General features: G+C 39.7%; 1 protein-coding gene across 5 annotated transcripts in view; it reads left to right on the top strand.

Annotated features, from left to right (window-relative positions):
- Positions 1-37: 37 nt before the first annotated feature.
- NHEJ1 (non-homologous end joining factor 1) overlaps positions 38-22,020 on the top strand; it is a 108,748-nt gene continuing 86,765 nt past the window's right edge. Inside the window, exons 1-3 of one of the 5 annotated variants that reach the window (XM_003765922.4) lie at positions 38-244; positions 2,192-2,371; positions 4,749-4,961. In XM_003765922.4, coding sequence (XP_003765970.1) covers positions 2,192-2,371; positions 4,749-4,961 — 393 coding nt within the window. In that variant the 5' untranslated portion in view covers positions 38-244. Of the gene's footprint in view, positions 245-444; positions 501-2,191; positions 2,385-4,748; positions 4,962-22,020 lie in introns of those variants that run through there. The other 4 variants (XM_012546351.3, XM_012546353.3, XM_031958029.1 and 1 more) reach the window with 4 other exon arrangements.

Genomic DNA, 22,020 nt, shown 5'->3' on the forward strand with positions numbered 1-22,020 from the left:
CTGTTCGGCCGCATCAGCAAGGCTGAGGGTGGGGTCACGGGAGGGACCGCCCGTGTGGGAGGGGCATGGGAGGCCACGCCCGTGCCGGTGTCCGGTCCCACCTCCTCTTGGAAAGGGTGCGCACGCACGGCGGGGAGGGCAGGCGGCTATGACGTCACGGTAGGAAAGGAAAAGCCGGAGTGGGAAGAGAGAAACCGGGGCATTTGGGCCGGGGGCGCATGACGTGAGTTGCGCGTGGAAGGAGGTAGGGTGGGTGGAGACGAGACTCTCGTCCCGGACCAAAATGAGAGGGAGCGCGACTTGAGAGTGCCGGATGGGGGTGGGGCGGGGCTAGACGTCTCACGCATGCGCCAAGCAGCCCCAGCTTTCCGGGGAGCCGGGAGGGACTTAGAAGTTGGGGCTGGTCCTTGGCGCGGGTTCTCGACTGCGCATGCGTCCAGGTCGAGCCGGGGATAGAGCAGCGGGGCGGCCTCGCCCCCTGCAGGCGATGAGATCCCAAGGTCCTTGGAGCTGCGGTGGGCTGCAGTGCCCCCTGGCGGTGGCCCAGGGGGAATTGCTCCCCTAGGGTCCTGCCCCAGCCGAAAGGCGGGTCGGACGCCACGCCGGGGTTAGGGCGGGCGAGGAGCTGCCCAGGGTCTCAGTAGGTCCGAGGTGGGAGACGGAGCGGGCCTGGAAGGCGCTGAACGCCGTCGCCTTTCTCCCCGCGCGTCCGCCTCCGGCCCGCTCCCCCTCCCTCCCGCGGCTGGAGCGCCCCGGCCCCCCCCCCCAGTGGGCTTCTCTGCCAGTGTCAGTGCTCCCCCCGCGGGCCCGGCCTCCGCGCCCGAGGGCCTCACGCCGTTGCCTGAGAAAGCAGGAACAAGCTGCGATGTGGCTCTCCTCCAAAAGCAAGGGCCTGCGGATAGAAGGCCCAGGCGCGCAGTGAGCCACGCTGCAGCATCCCCCACAGGGCAGCGGCTAGGAGCGCCCGCGCTCCTCTCGGGCGCGCGCCTTCTGAGGGGCGCGGGCGGCGGCCTCTCTGAGGGGCGCGGGCACCGCGGCTTATGTTCTCTAGGAAAGCAAGAACCACCGTTGCGGTTGCGCAGACTTAGCTCCGGCTGGCTGCTGAGAAAGCAAAAGCAAAAAGTTCTGCCTTCGAGGGGCCAGAAGTCCTTGAGGATCCCCTCAAGGCTGACTCAGTGCCGCTAGCTCATACTCCGCGAAGGCCTGTGCCGATCTTTTTTTTTTTTTTTTAATTAATTAATTTATTTTAATTACAATAACTTTTTATTGCCAGAACCCATGCTGGGTAATTTTTTCACAGCATTCTCCCTTGCACTCACTTCTGTTCCGATTTTTCCCCTTCTCCCAGATGGCAAGCAGTCCTATACATGTTAAATAGGTTACAGTAGATCTTGGATACAATGTATGTGCGTGAAACCGATCTGCACTGATCTAATGGCATTTTGAATTTTTTTTTTTTACTTTTAAATCTGTTTAGTGATAACGGTGAGGAATAGACACTCTGTTCTTTTCTTTTTTTTTTTTTTTATTTTTAATGGATGAAGGAAGAGGTTTGAATAGGCTGTTAGTAGGGATCGCAATACCTGGTTAAGGAGATCATGATATACGTCAACAGCGATACTGTATGAGGATGTATGCTGATGGAAGGGGATTTCTTCGAGAAAGACAAGATCTAACTTAGTTTCAAATGATCAAGGATGGACAGAAGCAGCTACACCCAAAGGAAGAAATACTGGGAAATGAATGTAAACGGTTTGCATTTTTTACCTAATTCAGTTTCAATTGATCAAGGATGGACAGAAGCAGCTACACCCAAAGAAAGAACACTGGGAAATGAATGTAAACTAAACTGCTTGCATTTTTGTTCTTCTTCCCGGGTTATTTCTACCTTCTGAATCCAATTCTCCCTGTGCAACAAGAAAACTGTTCGGTTCCGCACACATACATTGTATCCAAGATCTACTGTAACCTATTTAACATGTATAGGACTGCTTGCCATCTGGGGGAGGGGGCGGAGAGAGGGAGGGGAAAAATCGGAACAGAAGTGAGTGCAAGGGATAATGTTGTAAATAATTACCCTGGCATGGGCTCTGTCAATAAAAAGTTATTATAATAACAAAAAAAAAGAGAAAGAAATAGCTGGTTATTGTCCCTTCAGTGCAAGGCTGGTTGAATGGATATTCCCTTACAGATGGAAGAACTGGAACAGGGTCTGCTGGTCCAACCGTGGGCATGGCTGCAGCTCTCAGAGGACTCCCTCCTGGCCAAGGCCTGTGTCATGACCCACAAGGGCTATGCCATTCTTCTCTCTGACCTCCAGCATGTGTGGCACGAGCGAGTGGACACGAGTGTGGTCAGCCAGAGGGCCAAGGTAAATGCGAGAGGTAGGAATGGGAGAAGACAGTTCGCTCTCCACCCAGGAAAGCCCAGGAGGACATATCCCCAAATTGGTGCTTTTGGATTGCTAAGGAGAGTTGAAGAATTAGTGGAACATAACAGAAAGGACCCAGCACTGGAAACCAAGACATTTGGGGTTTGGTCCCCGCCCTCTTGCTAACTAGCTTTGTCCCTTTAGACAAAGCATTTAATTTGGGGGGAGGGTCTGTTTCCTCAGCTAGAAAATGAGAAGACTGGATCACCTGAGTTTCAGCTAAAAGTCTCTTCTCTCATTAAAATTCTGTTTGTAATAATTCAGAGTGAACATTCTTTTGCTTGACATTAAAGGCTCTGTACATCCTTCTGCCACCGTATCTTTGCAGTTGGGTCTTACATTATTTACCTTCTCACATGCTACACTCCTGCCAAACTGGTCCTTAGGATCAAGTATTGAATCCCATCTCTGCCTTCGGCTGTACATGTGACTTTGGGTCTGAAACACTTCTGGGCTTCAGGTTCCTCAACTTTACAATGGGAGTTTGAATTCTATGGCCCAGGGTTCCTTTCATTTCCAGATTGGTGGTTCTATAATCTCCCTGAATTTTTCTGCCTCCTTGGGTTTGCTTACAATGTTTTCTCCTGCCAGAAAGGTCATCTCTTTCCTCCTTCCATTTGTAAAATTACCTACCCGTCCCTTAAAGCACAGATAAAATGCCACCTTCCTTCCCCATGAGGTCTGCTCTGTTCTCCCCAGTTAACAATGATCGTTGCAAGTCAATAAACATTTATTAAATGCCATTGGATGCAAGGCACTGTATTACCAGTGAAGGGTAAAAAAGTGAAACAAAATCATTTCTTGGTGAATTTATATTCCTCTGGGAAGACAAAATATGTACATTTAATTATTAATACTTTTTCTCTCCCATCCTCTAGTAGAATCTGAGAAGGAGTTGGGGAGATGAGGGACAGCTTTCTGGAGAAGTTAGCACCTGGTATAAGTCTTAAAGCAGGGGTCCTCAAACTTTTTAAATAGGGGGCCAGTTCACTGTCCCTCAGACTGTTGGAGGGCTGGACTATAGTAAAAACAAAAACTTTGTTTTGTGGGCCTTTAAATAAAGAAACTTCATAGCCCTGGGTGAGGGGGATAAGCGTCCTCAGCTGCCACATCTGGCCCGCGGGCCATAGTTTGAGGACCCCTGTCTTAAAGAATAATAAGGATTCTGAAAAGGAGAACATTCTGTCTTTAGAGGAGATTCTGAAAATATCTATGATTGTCCACTTTGACTGGAATGTGAAGTGTATGAAGGGGCTTTCAATGTGAAATAAAGTCAAAAGTTAAGGTGGGAACCTGTCTAGAAATTGTGGAGGATATAGTTTGTATTTTATTCTAGAGACTATTATACAGAGGCACTGAGGATTTTGGGGAAGATCAGATCTCTGCCTTAGAAATATTATTTTGGAAGAAGTATGGGGTATGGATTAGAGGGAGAGACATCAGTTAGGTGCTGTCCGAGCAAGAAGTGATAAGGAACCAGGCATGTGAATAGAGAGAAGGGGACAGACATCTTGTGAGAGATGTTTTTGATAGAATTTAGTCATTTGTTGTCAGGTAAAAGGGAAAGCAAAGGATTCAAGAACGACTGAGATTACTATCCTGGGTGCCTTAAGAGAATGAAGGTCTCTTCAATACATTTATGGAAGTTTGAAATTAGGTTTTAGGGAAGAAGATGAAGCAGGCTGTCTTAGATGTTAAATTTGAAATCATCTTAAACATTCAGATGGAAATGGCTAGCAGACAATTTAATGATCTAGGACTTCATTTCAGAGTTGGATACATAGATTTTGGAGTCATCTGCATACATAATAATTGGGAACTAGCTCACGAAGCAAGAGAGAAAAGGATCTAGGACTGGTCTTTGGAAAATACCTGTATTTAGGGAAGTAAGAGACAGAGGATGATCCAGTAAGGAAAACTGGGAAAATCATTCAGTTGGATAGAGGAAAGTTGTGGAAACCAGTGAATATCCAGGAGCAAGACCTGATCAGCAACACAAAACAAACTAAGAGATCAAGGAAGATGAGAATTGAGAAAAATCTATCACATCAGTATAGTTGAGGTCTTTAGTAATGGAGCAATTTCACTTAGTGTGGACTGATAGCCCCTAATGGTGGGATGAAATGCTAGAGGGAAAAGGGCCGAGAAATGAGTTGGTGGTGAAATGAATGGGTGAAAACTAATTACTCCCAAACTAAGGACAGTCATAAGAATAAAAATGAACACTTTATCAGATTTGGAGCATTGTCTTAGGCTACTCTGTTCTGCTCTTGAAGGACATTCTGCAATCTCTGCATCTCTTCTGGTATTCTTACAGGAGCTAAATAGGCGACTGACTGCAACTCCTTCTGCCTTCCTCTCCCACTTGAGAGACCTCATATGCACCTTGTTAGAAGGTTCGGCTGATCCCAAAGGGGCCACTTTCTCTTGTGAGCGTTTGCCAGATGGATTGACAGTGCGTGTTCGAAGTGAGCTCTCTGGTCTACCCTTTCACTGGAACTTCCAATGTGCCTTGGCCAGTCCTTTCATGGTGAGTGGGGAATGGCCTCATTAGGCCCTTTTTAACCTATAGAATTCTTTTCTTGTTGGAAGAAGAGATTTTTTTTATGGTGAAAAAAATCAGAAATATTGTTCTTTTACTTCTCTAAAACTCTTTTCCCCTAGAAGCCTTCTGGCTAGGGAAGAGGCAGACTTAAATTTTTATTTTTAAACTTAACTACCACTTTATTTTAGAGGATAATTTATTGCTAAGTTTTCCACTTTTGATACAAAATAGAATTTCTCATTTAGAGCCCCCAAATAGAGGGAGATCCTAAAAATGTATCAGACATACTTGTACACATTGGTTTCAGTAATCTAGTTTGTACAGAAATGTTTCCATTAAATTCATATAATTGACTTTAGAAGGAGGAACTTTTCACTTAGCTGTCTGACCGTCTGTTACTCTTTAACAGGCTCCCATATTTGGTGAATTGTGAAAAATTTTTGAGGCAGGTCAGTCTGGTCATATTTTCTCTTGGTTATACATTTTTCTTTCTGTTAATAATCACATTAGTTTTGAAAAGGGAATAATATGGACATGTAGGCTGCTCTAAATCTGGTGAAACTCACGAATGTGATTAAAGGAACAAGTTCTTTCTTTTTCATTATGAGTGTAAGATATTCACGATTGCAACTTTTTGAGCTGGCAGCCAGGTATATGAGAGAGACTTGATTCTTTCAACCTTTCCCCTTCAAAGGGAACTTGAGTTAGGTAGTTAGAATGCATTTCTATAGCTTTTTAAGGTTCACAAAGCCCATGCCATTTGTTGGCTCATTTGATTCCCCTCACAACAGCCCTGAGAGTAGGTGCCATTAATCTGTAGATGGGGAACCTGAGACTGAGTTGGGATGCTTGCGAGCTAGTAAATGTCTGAGGCTGGATCTTCAGCCCAGCCCTCCGGTCTGTACATCCCTTTTTAGCCTTCAGTGAAACAGTGAAATCAGTGGCGTGCATAGTCCTTTCCCTAGTGCACATTGCCAGCTGTGAATTGTCATCCTACGCCATTCTTGTCAGTGTTATTTTCTCCCTAGAATACCTTCTCAGAGGGCTGGGAGATTACCAGGAGGCAGCTCGGTGGTGCAATGGATGCAGATCTGGGATTAGGAAGACCTGAAGTCAAATCTAGACTCAAACATTTGCCAGCTGTGCCATCCTGGGCAGGCCATGGGAACAGTAACTGCACCTTCTGCCCAGGCCTGTGGTGAGAATCCAGTGAGATAATAATTGTCAGGTGCTTATTACAGTAGGTGCTTTGCAAATACCTCCTCCCTCTTCTCAGAGAACTTCAGCCATCCATTTTATATCACTTGTTTGTGCCCCATCATTGGCTCGCCCCCTTTTCTCATATCTCCTCAGTGCTTCCGTGACCTCAGGTGATCATTTGAGTATACCACATACCCCACGGACATGTAGATGATAGGCAGCATCCTTTCTATGTGTGCGGGTATAGAAGGCTGGACCCAAACACATAGGATGGTGCAATTCACTGACAGGCCACGAGGAGGCAGAAAGACTAACTTTCATGAATTCAAATGACTTAGTTTCCTCAATGAATTGGAGAAAGAAATGGCAAAACATTCCTCTCTCTCTCTTTGCCCAGAAAACCCCAAAGGGGATCACAGAGAGTTGGACCCAGCTGACACAACTAAACAACAAAAATTCAGAGCATTTTGGGTAATAGGCATTTTTAGGACATTGACTTTTTCCTGTGTGGACTATCAGTCAATTCCTTTTGAATGATCATGGATTTCATTGAAAAGGCCTTGTAAAGTCAGCCATGATTACACCAAGGACCTCACCATCTCTACGTCACCATTACTCTTCCATTTATTCTTTGATGTCCAGAATACATAACATTGTGGTCAGTCTAAGTTTCTGTTTCATACGTCACTTTATATTGCACAGATATGACAGAGTAATGCATAGAGCTAATTCTATTGAGTCTTTCAAGGATCCTTGCATAATCTTAAATAAGCAAAGGAAACACCTTATTGGAGGAGAACCTTTAAGGACATCCAGCATTGTCAGATCATAACAAAGGAGCAGTAAATGTAGTAGGATACTGTATTTTCCTCCCATTTCAGATGCTGGTGTGATTGTAAAGGGGTAAGTTGATGGGGAATATTGTTTGGGAAAGCTTGCCTATTTTCCTATTTTCATTGTGAATGCTTCCAATACACATGTAGCTCATTCTCCTAAAGATTTTTACAAAATTTAGAAAGGTATTTTGTGAGCAACTCTGTGTGTGTGTGTGTGTGTGTGTGTGTGCATGTGTATGTGTCCACACAATTCTTGATGTTCTCTTGATCATCTTTTAGGGCATTATTTGATCTTTGATTATCTCTGAGTTATCTTTTTTTCTTTAAAGTATAATCAGGAAAATGTTTTAACATGTATTCTTGATTTTGCATTTCTCTATATATTATCCCATATGGCTTCTTTCTATAAAATCCATACAAATTTTTATAATTAGTTATCAATTGGATGTGGATCTCCTTCACTCAGCATTTATCTCAAACACTTTTTTGTGTGTAAAATGCTGCCCTAGACTCTAGCATCTCTGGGTATCAACATCACTATTCTTTCTTATACTGCTGCAAGCCACTCATGCCTGCTCATCGGGATCAATGGCAAGATGCAGGAACCCTGAAGCCCTCCCTCAGTTATATTATAATGCTTTTCCCTGCTTCTTAAAGGTTACTTATTTCCCTGTTAACCATGGATTTCCTCCAAGTATACTTGGTCTGGTAAATACTTTATGATTCTCCACAGCCGTAAAAGTCTGGTCATTTCATACACTCTTTCTCTCATAAATCTTACTGTCAGGATTTGGGATTTTCTTTGGACTGGTCTTGTTATTTCATTGGTACTGGGAACTCTAGTGTCGTAACTCCTTGTATTGCTGCAGGACAACACCTGCTTTGATTCTTAGTCTGAAGAGACTTGCTCTGAGAGGTTGGGACTCGCCCAGGTCCCATTGTAATTGTCAGAAAAAGGGCTTAAAATGACATATTCCTTACCTGAGGGTCTCCTTCTCCACTACATTATCTTTGCCAAGAAAACCCCCCAAAATGGGATCAGAGTTGAACATGGCTGACACGATTGAACAACAAAAAAGAATTTTTTAAATTTTAGGGTAGAAGAAACAGAATATAGCCACTGCCTACAGTAATTTGGTTTGTGGCCCAGGGACAATGGTAGTTTCAGATATTTCCAGTCCTGTACCAAATCTATATTTCTTTTCTGTTCGAAGTTTCTGTAGCTTTTTTTCAGAGATGACAGCAGGGGGCAGTGTCTGCTCAGCAATTCTACCTTAGGGAATCAACTAGTTCATTCTGTTGCTGCAAGGTGATGGTCAAGCAGTTGTGGAATTTTGTCCTTTCCTGGAGGACATGGTCCAAGAAGATTGAGACCAAAGAGGCGACTCTCTGAGAGGTCATTTAACCCTGTAGGCTTTGAGCTGCTATTTTTCAAATGAAAGCAGTCAGGAGGCTCGTGTAAGGAAAACCCTTTTAATTTTAATGTATACAAATCCGTAGCATTTAACGGTGCTGGGTCAGCTTTCTAGGGGAGCCAGGAGCTTAGCTGTGTCACTCTATAGAACAGCCTCAGTAGCACAAACCAGTTCATCCAGTGGTGTTTGAGGTGTGAGGATCGGACCTATATTAAGCACAATTCAGCCATATGAGTGATGGTGGAGGTTTGGTCAGCCGTAGGCTTGGTCTGTCCAGAGGATTTCTTGGCTTGAGGAAAGCTCAGAGTGCTGTCTCTCACTCTGTTTGTTGAATTCTTATCTTTTTAAAGGAAGATGGAAATATCACCTCCATGAATACTCCATGAATACTTGCCTTGTCAGTAAACCTTTGGACCTCATAATCACATTTTATAACTTTCGAATGAGTTTACTAGGGAGAATGGAGTAGTATAATTGTCTATGTGCACTTATCAATATGGGATATGCCCGTGAGGACAGGGAGTACGTGTCTCAGTAAAAATTGAGATCTTTCCTAGCAGCTAGCATAGCATTCTGTACTCCATAGATGCACGTAGGATCTATTTGCTGAATAAATTAAAATGGTGGAACTGAGGGGTCTTGCAAGAATGTGATTACTGTTGCTGGTGCTGGTTCAGGTCTGCTTCTGGGTACCGTGAGGTAATATTTTCAATATATTCAATTAAAATATTAATTTAATATTAATATCAAACATTAATATCAACAACAATAATCTTAGCCTATATTTTTATAGTGATCTGAAGTTTACAAATTATTTTTTCCCTTAGTGGGGTATAGTAAGTGCAGGCATTATTATCCCCCTTTTATATTAGATGGAAATGAACCTTAGGAGAGGTTAAGTGGGGAGAGGTTAAGTGGTATGTCTCTCAACCTACAGCTCCGGAGGGCAGGAGCTGGGATTTTGACTTGAGTCAATGTTGGGGCTTCAAGCATGGTTTTCTATCCAGTTTGTCAAAAGTATTGTTTAGGGTGGATGAGAACAAAGGCCTATTGTCATCTTTCAAGGTCAGAAGAAAAGTCTAGAATGAAGAAGACAAAAAATACCTTTACATAATGCTTTTAGAAACGTTATTGGGCCCAGCAGTACCTCTGGGTGTTAATAACAGAGCTGGGGAATAGAAAAAGGTGTTGTTTTTTTTTTTTCTGAAAAAGCCTTCCCATATTAACATCTCTCTCCTCCTAGTTATCATTTTCCATCTGTTTAAGAATCCACTATTTTATTTTTGTGTTATCTCTCCTTACCTCTACAGTCTAGTATATTATCTAGGAATACCTCAGAAATGTTTCAGGTTCTCCATAGTTACAACTCAACATTTCTTTCTTTTCTTCCTTCTTGACATTTCATTAATGCTCTAAGTTGTTTATCCTTTAATAATAGTTGACATCTATATAGCTAATCCTATATACTTTACTCTTTGGTTCTCATTATATGTAAACTACAGAAGGGCTAAAATGACTCATTTGTGGTCACATGTGAATCAGGAAGGTTCCATGCTAGGATCTGAACTCAAACCTTCTAGACTTAGGAGTCTAGCATTCTTTCCACTATTTGATGCTTCCTGCTAGATTTTTATGGTTTTTCTTTATATACATTTTCCCTCTCATTCTGTAGTTATTCCTCATTATTTTGTTTAGACTCCTTATTCTTCCTTCTCTTCTTTTATGAGAATTTTAAGCTGCTTTTCTATTGTTTTAAAATTCCCATCTCTTTGTAGATGACATTTAAGAATCAAATAATTTAAGATTAACAGCAATCTAGTCCAGTTCACATCACAAAAAAAATCCTTTCTACAAAATATCTGACAAATCCTCATCTGGCCTTTGCTTGAAGAACTCAGTGAGGCTGCCTATCATTTAGATTACTGTAATTATTAGGAAGTTTTCCTGATTTCAAACCTACATTTGTCTCTGCAGATTCTCCCCATTGCTCATCACCCTTGCTTCTGGGGCCTAACAGAATAATCTAACCTTTCTTTCATTTGACAATACATAAGGTCTTTCATAGGTAGCTAAGTTGCCTAGTGGATAAAGTGCCTGGAATCAGGAAGACTCCATTTTCCTGAGTTCAGATCTGGCTTCAGACACTTACCAACCATATGATCCTGGGCAAGTCACTTAACCTGTTTGCCTCATATATAAAATGTGCTGGAGAAGGAAATGGCAAGCCACTTCAGTATGTCTGCCAAAAAAAACTCAAAGAGGGTCATGAAGAATTGGACAGGACTGAAAATAACTGAACAGCAGCAAAGATACTTCAAGATAGCTATCACGTTTCCTCTAAATCTTCTTTAGGAGATGTTTACTCTAGAGAACAATATTCATTTGATGTAGACTGGATTGATTGGTGTGGATTTTGATTGTCTTTCTGTGGATATTAGACTTAAAAATATTCTTAAACTTCTAATGCCCAAATCTGAACACAGTATGCTCTAAATCTGGCTTTTGGATTCTAGTACATTAGGATTTTCAGATCTTAATCCTGAACATATTCCTTTTTTAACTCAAGCTAAAATCACATTAATGTTTTTGGTTGACACTGAATTCTATTCATATTCTACTATTAGTCCCAGGTCTTTTTCAGACAAATTGCTATCTAAAACATATCTCCTCTATCTCATACTTATCAGGTTGATTTTTTAAAAATTCAAATGTAAGACTTTACATTTATTCCTATTAAATTCAACCTAATGTTCTGGGGCTTTTTTTTTTTTTTTTTTGATCTTGATCCTGTCTTCAATATGTACAAATACAATCTGCAAAGTCTTTATCTAAGTCATTGATAAAAATATTAAATAGCACAAACAGGGACTTGTTTTTTCAATTAAACATCTTTTCCTTCCTTCCTTCCTTCCTTCCTTCCTTCCTTCCTTCCTTCCTTCCTTCCTTCCTTCCTTCCTTTCTTCCTTCCCTCCCTTTCTTCCTCCTTCCCTTCCTTTCTTCCTCCCTCCCTCCCTTTCTTCCTCCCTCCCTCCCTCTCTCCCTCTTTTGCAAAGCAGTTGGGGTTAAGTGACTTGCTCAAGACTTGGTATTAAGTGTCCGAGGCTGTATTTGAACTCAAGTCCTCTTGATTTTGCTCTGTCTGCTGCTCTGTCTAGCTGCCCCTATAATTATTTTCAATTAATAAGCATTTAATAAACATTTACTTTCTTTCCCATGCAGTCCATTCCAGTGAAGAAGAAAGAAAAGAAAAGAAAATCCTTCTAACAAACATGCAGTGTTAAATTCTGACATTAGCCAGGTCTCTGGTTAATCTAGGGGTCTCATTCTACATGTTGAAGCTGGCACCTCTGTCAGGAAATAAGTAGTGTTTCATCTTCTGTTTTCTTGGACCATGGTTGACATCACCTTGATCAGAATTAAGTCTTTCAAGGTTGAATAGGTACTAGGATCATTTTAATGGAGACCTTTCAAAGTTGACTTTGAACCATAAATGATAACTTTTTGAATCGGACCATTCAGCCAGGTCTGAATCTGTTTTATTATGCTATTATCTAGTCCTCCTCTCTCCATTTTTCCAAAACAAATAAGCATACTTTATCATAATCTGTGCTAAAATTCAGGGAGACTTGCAGGATTTTTCTACTATTTTCTACCCTGCCAAAAACGTTAGTGACTTGCTTTTGTTGAAGCCATGTGGACTTTTTCTGATTATTGTTTTCTTTTTCATATGTTCATTAAAAATGTATTTAAAAGAACTTAACATTATCTTAAAGAATTTTGTCAGGAATTAAAGTCAAATTCACTGGCCTATAGTTTGCAGGTACTGTTTTCTAAATTTTCTTTTTCTTAAAGGGGGCATTTTTTTTCTGGTATAGTGCTGTTGTAATTTTCCTATTCCCTATTATCATTTCTTTTTTATTTTCTTTCATTATCTTTTGAATACTACTGGGCAGTGGCTTAGTAAACACATCCACCACTTTCCATACCTGAGGATGTTATTCATCGGGATTAGTTGACTTACATTCATCCAGAATACCCATGTTCACTCTTCTTATCTCTTTGTTTGTTTTAAGTGTTAACTCCCTGTTAGCCATTTTTTGCTCTTTCTAGACCAAAGGTCCTTTTCCTTTGATAGAGAAAAAAACAAGGGGAATCAGAATAGTGGCCTTCTCCCTTCTCCCTGTGTTGTTAGGTGGTCTTGCCTGGAGTGGGCAGGGAGGGTTTTTCCTTTAATCCTTCTTTATCCATAGAGTCAGAAAATCCCTTTTTGTTACCCTGAGCTTTCCTTGACAGCCTCAGCTCATTTTGAGCTTTAGCAATCTTGTCAATATTATTTTAATATTACTTTTATTGATATTTTGCTTTTTAAGTGTCTTTGATTTTGCATTTCTTTCTCTCTCTTCTATCCAGCAAGCTTATCCCTGAGAACAAAGATTTTAAATAGGAAGAAAAAAAAGCACTTCAGCAAAACCAGCCAACTCCTTAGTCCTAATAGTGTGTGCAGTATTCTATACCTGTAGCCTCATATCTTTGCAGAGATAGGTAGCTCCATATCTTTGTTATTTCTTCAGCTCTTCTCTATGGTTTAGTTTGGTCATTATAATTATACAGTGTTCAGTTTCTTGCTGTTTTTTTTCCATTTTCTTTGTGGTGGCCCTTATGTCTGTTGTTTTCCTGGTGTTGTTGACTTTACTTTTGGTTAGGTCATATTGTTCTTCCCATGCTTCTCTAAATTCTCCTTATATTTGTTTCAATAATATTTTGTCACATTCCTATGTCATAATATGGTTAGCTGGTTCCCATTTGATGGGTGTCCTCTTTATTTACAGCTTTACTTTCACAAAGTCCTACTGTAAATATTTTGTTGTGTATGGGACATATCTTTATATCTTTAGCTTCTTTCAAGTGAAACTTCCCTTGCAGTAGAATCTCTGTCTTGACAATATTATTAGAATGTTTTGTCTCTTGTGTCTTTATCCTTTGTTACTTGCTCTTGCTTCCCTTTTCTATTATATTTTAACAAAAATATAAGTTGGTTGATGAGTTTTTTGTGTACTTATACTGGTCACTTCAAACAACTATATTTCCCCTCCTTTTTGGAATTGTTTCTCTTTTTATTTTAGAACATAAGATCTTTCCATTTTTCTTGGACTGTGGAACTGTTCATGGGATCCTACCCATTCTTCTTCTTAACCTTTTGAAATTTGTTCTTCCCCAAACTAGAACCTTTCTCAGTTTATATACCTAGCTTTCCCTTCTTCACTATTATTTATTTTTGGCAAGATAATTGGGGTTAAGTGATTTTTCCAGTTTCCCATAGCCACTGAGTATTAAACTCTGAGACCACATTTCAACTCAGATCCTCCTGACTTCAGTGCAGGTGCTCTCTCCTTCACATTACAGAGCATAATAGGGAATAGTCAGTTCCCCAAGGCTCTCCAGGATTTCTCTTCTTGTCAGTGACAGTGAAATCTACATAGACTTTTCTGTGGCGGACTTCTTAAGTACCTTTTTTCCATATAAAATTCTATAGCTTATTAATTTTTAAAATAAATCTGTGATTTCTTTTATGTAGTAAGCTGCAAATGCAGAACTTCCTTTGCCAATGGAGATTGGCACCTTCTCCTCAATTTATTGTCTGGTAGCCCTGAGAGAGAGGGTGAATCACTTGTTCAGGTTCACACAGCCAAAATGTGTAAGAGTTGGGAATTGACCAAAAATCTCCTGATTCCAAAACTGTCTTTCTATCCATTTTGCTTTAGCCTACCTAAAATGTGTCACCCCAAAGTGAATATTATGTTTTGTTGGGGTTTGGGGAAGGCAGTTGGGGTTAAGAAACTTGCCCAGAATCTGAGGCTGACTCCAGGGCCAATGTTCTATCCACTGTGCCATCCAGCTGCTCCAAATATTATGTTTTAAATGTGGTTTAATCAGGGAAGAATATAGTTGGACTAAGAGGTCCTGAGAACTATGCTTCTTTGAAAAAAAAATTTTTACTTATTTATTTACATTTAAAAAATTTTGATAATAGCTTTTTATTTTCAAAATACATGCAAAGATACTTTTCAACCTTGTGTTCCAAATTTTTCTCCCTCCCTCCCCCCCTTTCCAGGCAATAAGTAGCTAATATAGGTTAAACATGCAATTCTTCTAAATATATTTCCACATTTATCATTCTGTACAAGAAAAATCAGATTAAAAGGAAAAATTGAGAAAGAAAACAACAACAAAAACGTTGAAAATACTATGTTGTGATCCACATTCAGTCCCCACAGCATTCTCTCTGGATGCAGATGGCTCTCTCCATCATGAGTCTATAGGAATTAGCCTGAATCACCTCATTGTTGAAGAAAGCCATGTCCATCAGAATTGATCATCATATAATATTGTTGCTACTGTGTACAATGATCTCCTGCTTTTGCTCATTTCACTCAGCATCAGTTCATGTAAGTCTCTCCAGGTTTTTCTGAAATCATCCTGCTGGTCATTTCTTATAGAACAATAGTATTCCACATCATTCATATACTATAACTCATTCATCCATTCCCAAACTGATGGCATCTACTCAGTTTCCATTCCATGTCACTACAAAAAAGGCTGCTACAAATATTTTTGCACATGTGGGTAAAGCTATACTTCTTTTTTTTAATCTTTTGGGGTTTTTTCCATTACCAGAGTTTCTCATAGTACCTTTCCTTCTTCCCCTTCCAGAGTGCTATATCATATAACAAATGATGTTTAAAAAGAAAAAGAGAAAAGAGAAAAAAATCTTCATAACCAATCAATATAGTTTAAAAGTTGAAAATGTCTTCAGTGTACTACAGCTGTGTACCCACCTCAGCAAAGGAGTGGGTTGGGAGCATCTTCTTATATTTCTTCCCCGGGTTCATGCTTATATTTTGTTGTTTTACAACTTAAATATTTGATTGTTTTGTCATTGTTTTCCCCATTTCCATTATTGTAGTTATTGCCTGTTTTGTTTTCTTTCCCTGCTTAGGAAGCTATGGCTCTTAATGCAGCCTGATACAACATTAACTCTCTTCCATTTTCCATCATTTCTTTGACTTCATATTGAGCTTGTGGTCCAGTAATCCCCCAGATTTTTCTCAGAAGAATTCTTCTCTAGTTGTGTGTTCCCCAGTTTTATGCTAGAAAAATGGATTTTTTGAATCCAGCTGTAAGACTTTGTCTTCACTGAAGAAGTTTTTCTCTTTTTGACCCTTTCTCTTTGATGCTTATATTTGTACATAGGACCTTCATTTGGAACACAACACTTTCAAGGCAGAATGCTTAGGACATTACTCCTCAGTAGTCCATTATTGACAGCCAGTCTTGAAGGAGAGCCACAGTAGGGTTGGAAGTGATTTTAGAAATACTGTAGTGTAGCCTCCCATTGCCACACATGGCCTTTGAGGGGAGGACGTGTGACTGCGTGAGTTTTACAAAGAGGGAAATGGGCCTCAGTAGGCTGAGAGACTTGCCCTAGACCATGTAGCTAATTGGTGGCAGGTGAAGGCCTAGAACAATTGGCTTCTAGCCCATTGCTCTCTGCCATGAACCTTTTCAGGTATTACAACTTTTGACTTCCTTCCTGAATGCCATCAGTGAGCTTCTTCAGGCTGTCTTCTCCAGCTTATTTTCTTAGCCCTCATTGTCTAGATTAGAGGATAATATGCTACAAGGCTTTTCCTTTGCCTTTTGTGGACCCCCGAGATTTGCCAGTGCTGAAACACAGTATCTTGAATTTGCAAGGTAGAGCTAGCAAAAGGCCAGTTACCTTCTTCTGAGATATTCCGCCTGTCATTCCTGGCACAAGGTGGACAGGGGCTGGTACTCTTTAGCATAGTAAAGCTTACTTTGCTTAAGCTACCTCCTGATGAGGCAGATAACTTTGTATTTTACTGGAAGAGACTTTGTAGTATTCTGAGGTTCTCATTGTAGATCCTCATCCCTATGACATCTTGTCTAGTCCTTGTCAGAATTCTCCCATAAATTTATAAAAAATCTGTCCAATGTGGTAGAGGCCTTTGTTTTTTTAAAATCTCATTTGTCTGAGCCACTTGTGTTATCTGTTTATTGTTCATTTTTTCAGGTCAAATGTGCTTTCAAAAATGTTTTTATTTCTCATATAAGCAACTGATTCTGGAAACATAACCATATCTTGTTTTAGCCGGCTGCATATCTCCTTAGTGTTGTCCATAATTTTCCTTCTTCTGTGATTGTTCTGTTCTATAATTTGCAACCACTTGGGAGAATATCAGTGTTAAAAAGATGGATTTTTGCAGGAGGGAACAATTTGAGATTATTTAAAGCACTACACAGTTTCCCAAGTGCCATTTGGCATAATTTCTTCTTAATTTATGACTCAGCTCTTCCATTTGTAATTTGTCCAAGATAAAGATATTGTCCTGTTTCTGGTAAGCTCATAATAAAATGTTTCTTTGAATTGAATTGGATGAAATGGTCCAGGACATCTATCTTGTTGCTTCATGAGGCAACTTGGTGGCTTATTGGATAGAGTACTGGAATTGAAGCCAAAAAGATATTAGTTCAAATCACACTTAGGCAAGTCACTTAGCTTTTCTGTCTCATTTTTCTTACCTGTAAAATTATAGCATCTACTTCACAGGCTAGTTGTGAGGATCAAATGAGCTATAATATATGTAAAGGGCTTTGCAAACCTTAAAGAGCCATATAGATATTAGCTATTACTGTGCCATAGTCTAGATAACACATTTTTTTATTTACCTTTTTTTTTTTCCTTCTGCGGATAACTTTGTATTTTACTTGAAGAGACTTTGTAGTGTTCTGAAATTCAATGCAATTAGTACAGTGTCATTTGTTAAAAGGAGTTTTTGGAGAATTTTCCATTAATGGAAAATTATTTGTTTATTTAAATATTCTATAAAAAACCTCCTGTGATCCAGCTGAACTCTGGGAGAATATTGTTTTTTCCCCTCTTAAAACTGTCCCCTTTTCTGAGCGTTCCCATTTCTGTTGAGGGCACTTATTTTTCAAATCAGACGGGTTTGCAACTTCAGTGCTATCCATGCTATTCAGTGCTCTCTCTCTCTTCTTTATCCCATATATCTCTTCAGCTTCTGTGTCTTGTCATTTCTATCCTACATGTCTTTCATACAGTCAGTGTCCTAGTTCAGCTTTTTATAACCTAATGTTTATGTTGCATATATTGCAATAATTTCTTCTTTGGTCTTCCTGACTCACATCTCTACATTGCTGCAAAAGGAATTTTTCTTAAGTATAGGTTTAACCACTCCACTCCTTTATTCAGTAAACTCTAGCAAATCTCTCTCACTTTTCAGATAAAATACAACATTTTTTTTCAGTTAAAAAAAATTATTCCTAATTTAACAAGGTAGTATTTTTACATACAAGGTAGAGCAGATTATGAGGATTATGCATGAAACTATAGGTCTCCGTTATGTACTACAGAGCTGCCCACAGAACTCCCAGTGGAACCCAAACTCAGTTCCAATGTAATCGGACAATGTTCAACAAAATAAAATAAAATACAACACAACAGAAACATTAATTCATGGTTTTCTACAATGATGTTGTAGAAGGGATGTTGTTTACAGGGATCCACTTCTACTTGAGTTTGACCTCACTGATGTTTAGCTTACTTTTCTTTTTAAGTATGCAGTAAATTGAGGAAGTTAGTGTGCTTTCAAAGATGTCATGTTCATCTTTTTTTCCTTATGAATTTCTTTCTATGAACTTTAAGAAATGTATAAATAACCTTGTGATTTTTTTTGACAATATTATTATGAGCCCCTTCTCCCATTGGAAAGAGCACTTAAAAAAAACAAACAAAACCCAACAACAACAACAACAAACCAAAGGACCCTTATAACATGTTGATAAGACCTGACCAAGCAAACTAACCCATACTTTGAGCAAGCCTAAGAAAGCTTAGTTGCCATAGTGCATATTGCTCTGGGCCAGTATTTCCCTGAGTTCAAATCTGGCCCCAGACACTTCCTAGCTGGGTGATTTTGGGCAAGTCATTTAGCTATGTATGCCTCAGTTTCCTCATCTGTAAAATGAACTGAAGAAGGAAACAGCAAACCAGCAGCTTTGCTAAGAAAACCCCTAATGGAGTCACAAACAGTAAGATGATTGAAATAACTGAGTATTAACAACACAAAGGCATTTTGCACCTTAATAGTCTCCTAGAAGGTATATAGCATGCTTCATCAATTGGGTCTCTGTAGTCATTATAGGTCATTTCATCAGGCAAATTTTTTAAGTCCTTCCAAAACTGTTTTTCTTCATGTTATTGTTGTATAAATTGTTTTTATGCTTGTTCCCACTTTGATCTGCAGCAGTACATACATTTCTTTCCAGGTTTCTCTTAAATTATCCTTTTGTCATATCTTATAGAATAATAGAGAGATAGATAGAATTCTATCACATTATAATTTTCTATCACATTATAATTTTTTTTTAGCGATTTTCTAGTTGTTAGGCAATGCTCTTCATTTCCAGTTTTCTTCAATATTAGAATTTGTTTCACTTGTGACTAATTCTTCCCATTTTACCTCTCTCATTCTTCCTGCCTGTTTTCCTTTTGATTTAATGTTCTTTTTTTTTTTTTAACACTAGTTCAGAAACTTTGAAGTACTGTCTCTGTTTCCTCTCAAACTTCTTTTTTATTTTTTCTTGTGTATTTAAAAATATTACATTGACTCTCTTTTTTTGGTATTACTATTATTAATACTAACTCTCCTCCCAATTAAAACACAGAGAAAGAAAAATAATTTTTTGTCATAAATAAGCAGAGGCAAGCAATAAGAATCCACAGAAACATTTATCTCAAGTGTTAGAGAGAGAGAAACTGTGGGAAGTTAAATTCATTAATGTCCTGTTGGTGGAGCTGTGATTTGATTTAATGAAAGGCAATTTGGAGTTTTGACTCCAAAGTTTCTAAACTGTGTCTTTCCTTTGACCCAGTTATACCTCTACTAGGCCTGAACTTCATATAAATAAATTTAAGAGGAAAAGGACCCAATATGTGCAAAAATATTGATAGCAGCTCTTGAAGCAGTGATAAAGACCTGGAAACTAAGAAGGTGCCGATTAATTTAGGGAGTATGTGAAAATAATAGAATATTAATGTTGTTCTGTTATGTCTAACTCTTTGTGACTCCATTTGGGATTTTCTTGGCAAAGATACAGGAGTGGTTTGCTATTGGTTTGCTATTTCTTCCTCCAGTTCATTTTACGGATGAGGAAACTAGAGCAAATAGGATTAAGTGACTTGCTCAGAGTCACACAGCTAGGAAGTGTCTGAAGCTGGATTTTTCCTGACTTTAGTCCCAGCACTCTATCTACTGAGCTATCTAGCTGCCTCATTAAATACTATTGCTCCTTGAGAAACATGAGGAAAATAATTTTATTGGAAAGATTCATGTGAACTAAATGCAGAAAGAAAGTACACAGAACTAGGTATAATACAGTAACAACATTATACAAACAAACAACTTTTAAAGACGTAAGAACTCCAGTCAACATAGTACCCAGCCACAATTCCAGACGGTGCCTGATAGGACTCCCTATTTACCTCTTGACAGAGAGATGATGGACTAGAGTGCCAATGGAAACATGCATTTTTTGGATGTGGCCATTAGTTTTGCTTTTATTATATTCTATATTATACAGTGGTTCAGTTTCTTTTTCTTTTTTAGTTAAGGGAGAAAAATTTTTCTTCATTGAAAAAATAAATTATAAAATTCAAAGTATATCTCTTTCTATACCTTGTATTTGTCATTTCTGTCAGGAGTGGAGTAAATGGTTTTCTGATGGGTTCTCTGGAGACGTGGTTGACCATTCCATTGATAGGGTTCTTAAGTCTTTCTTTTTTATCTAGTCATCCAGTTTATTTATTTTGTTCATAAGTCTTATAAAGGTATTTTTGTTTGGTTTTGTTTTTACAATGTGGCTGCCCTTATATAAATCATTCTGGTTTTATTCACTTCACTCTGAGGTAGTTCATACTACTTGGGTTTCTCAGAAAGATCCTCCCTTTCAGTTCCCAGTTTAGGAAGGTTGTTTTCCTTGTGACTATTCCCTTCCCAGTATTATCCTTCTTATAGCTCCCCTCCCCCAGCACTGCTTATTTCCTCCTGTTGAGTATGATGTATTTTTGCACCAAATTCTGTGTGTGTGTGTATATGTGTGTGTATGTGTACACATGCACGCTCAACTCACCTTTGTCCAGTTTAGATCAAAATAAGGTTCATCTAATGCCTACCCCACCAGCCCTTCCTCTGTATTGGTATTCTCTCCTCCTGTATTCTTTTATCAGAAATATCATGAAGTGGGTGGTGTAAGGAAGGGAATAACCATTTATATCGCATCCCCTATGAGCCAGGCATTGTATTTAGCACTTTTTACAAATATTATGTTCTTTGATTCTTTTAACGACCCTGAGAAGTAGGTGCAGTTATTATCCCATTTTACAGTTGAGGGAACTGAGAAAGACGGGTTTAAGTGACCTGCCTAGGCTCCAAAATTTCCAATAATCTTCTACACTGGGGCTTTCTGACCACTCTTGGGGAGTCCTCAGGGGAGTCCTTTGCTCTTCCTGCCTCTGGACACAGAACTTTACAGGCTACAAGTGATCCTGACCATCGTGGATCCTGTTGGGAGGCTTCCCTGTTTTGGGGCTAGCATTTCTTTCTTTATTCCCTCGTCCTGTTGACTGACCTCTGATGCATTTCTGAAGTGAAAGAAGTCACTGTTGGGGGAGTGGGAGTAGAGCAGGGAACTGACTTTTAATGAAACTGAGGACTTTGAAGTATTTCTGATAAAATATTAGAGCTGAACAGAATCCTTAAAATACAAACTCTGCTGAGACGGCTGTCTGAATGAAGGCGGACTGCCCAGCTTCCACACACCTACTCCAGTAAAACCCTGACATTTGTCCAGTCTGAATAATGGTCAAGAAATCCACTGTGCAATAATGGACTTCTCCCACTTGAGAACCTCATGAGGGCTCAGTCAGTAGGACAAGAGGACTAGGGAAGAACTCGCCAACAGCAGCTTGATCAACATTTTTGACACTTGCCAAATTCGGGTTATTTAAACTCCACAGACATCGATTGTTATAGACAAAGTGACTTGAAGGGGAACGTGTGAGGCTAGAAAGGGGACGGCCTCCTTAGGAACTCGATATTTCCTTAATCCTGCTTTCTGGACATCCCCTTTACTCCTCCTGGGTTTCAGTTCCTATGTACCCCCGAACCTTCTTTATCAGAGGCCAAAGACCAAGAGGCAGAATGCTGAAAGAGGCAAAGCTCCGGCAGAGGGTAGGTCTTGGGAGGACGCTTCAGGCTAATCGGTCACTAATGGTCATTCATCTCGTATTGGCTTCTTCTCCCCAGAGTCTACTCTGCTGATTCCTTACAGTTCTTATCTCAGTGGTATGACAGGACGAGTATGATCACACCCCTTGAGTATCCATCTCAACTTGGGCCATGATAAGTAACAAGAAACTTGACTAAATTCAGTACTTTAATAATACAGGGTTTCATCAGTGTGGTGTTTCCCTCTTCCAAGATAAATCGGAAT

This window comes from Sarcophilus harrisii, chromosome 3, assembly GCF_902635505.1.
Source record: "Sarcophilus harrisii chromosome 3, mSarHar1.11, whole genome shotgun sequence".
Classification (NCBI taxonomy): Eukaryota; Metazoa; Chordata; class Mammalia; order Dasyuromorphia; family Dasyuridae; genus Sarcophilus; species Sarcophilus harrisii.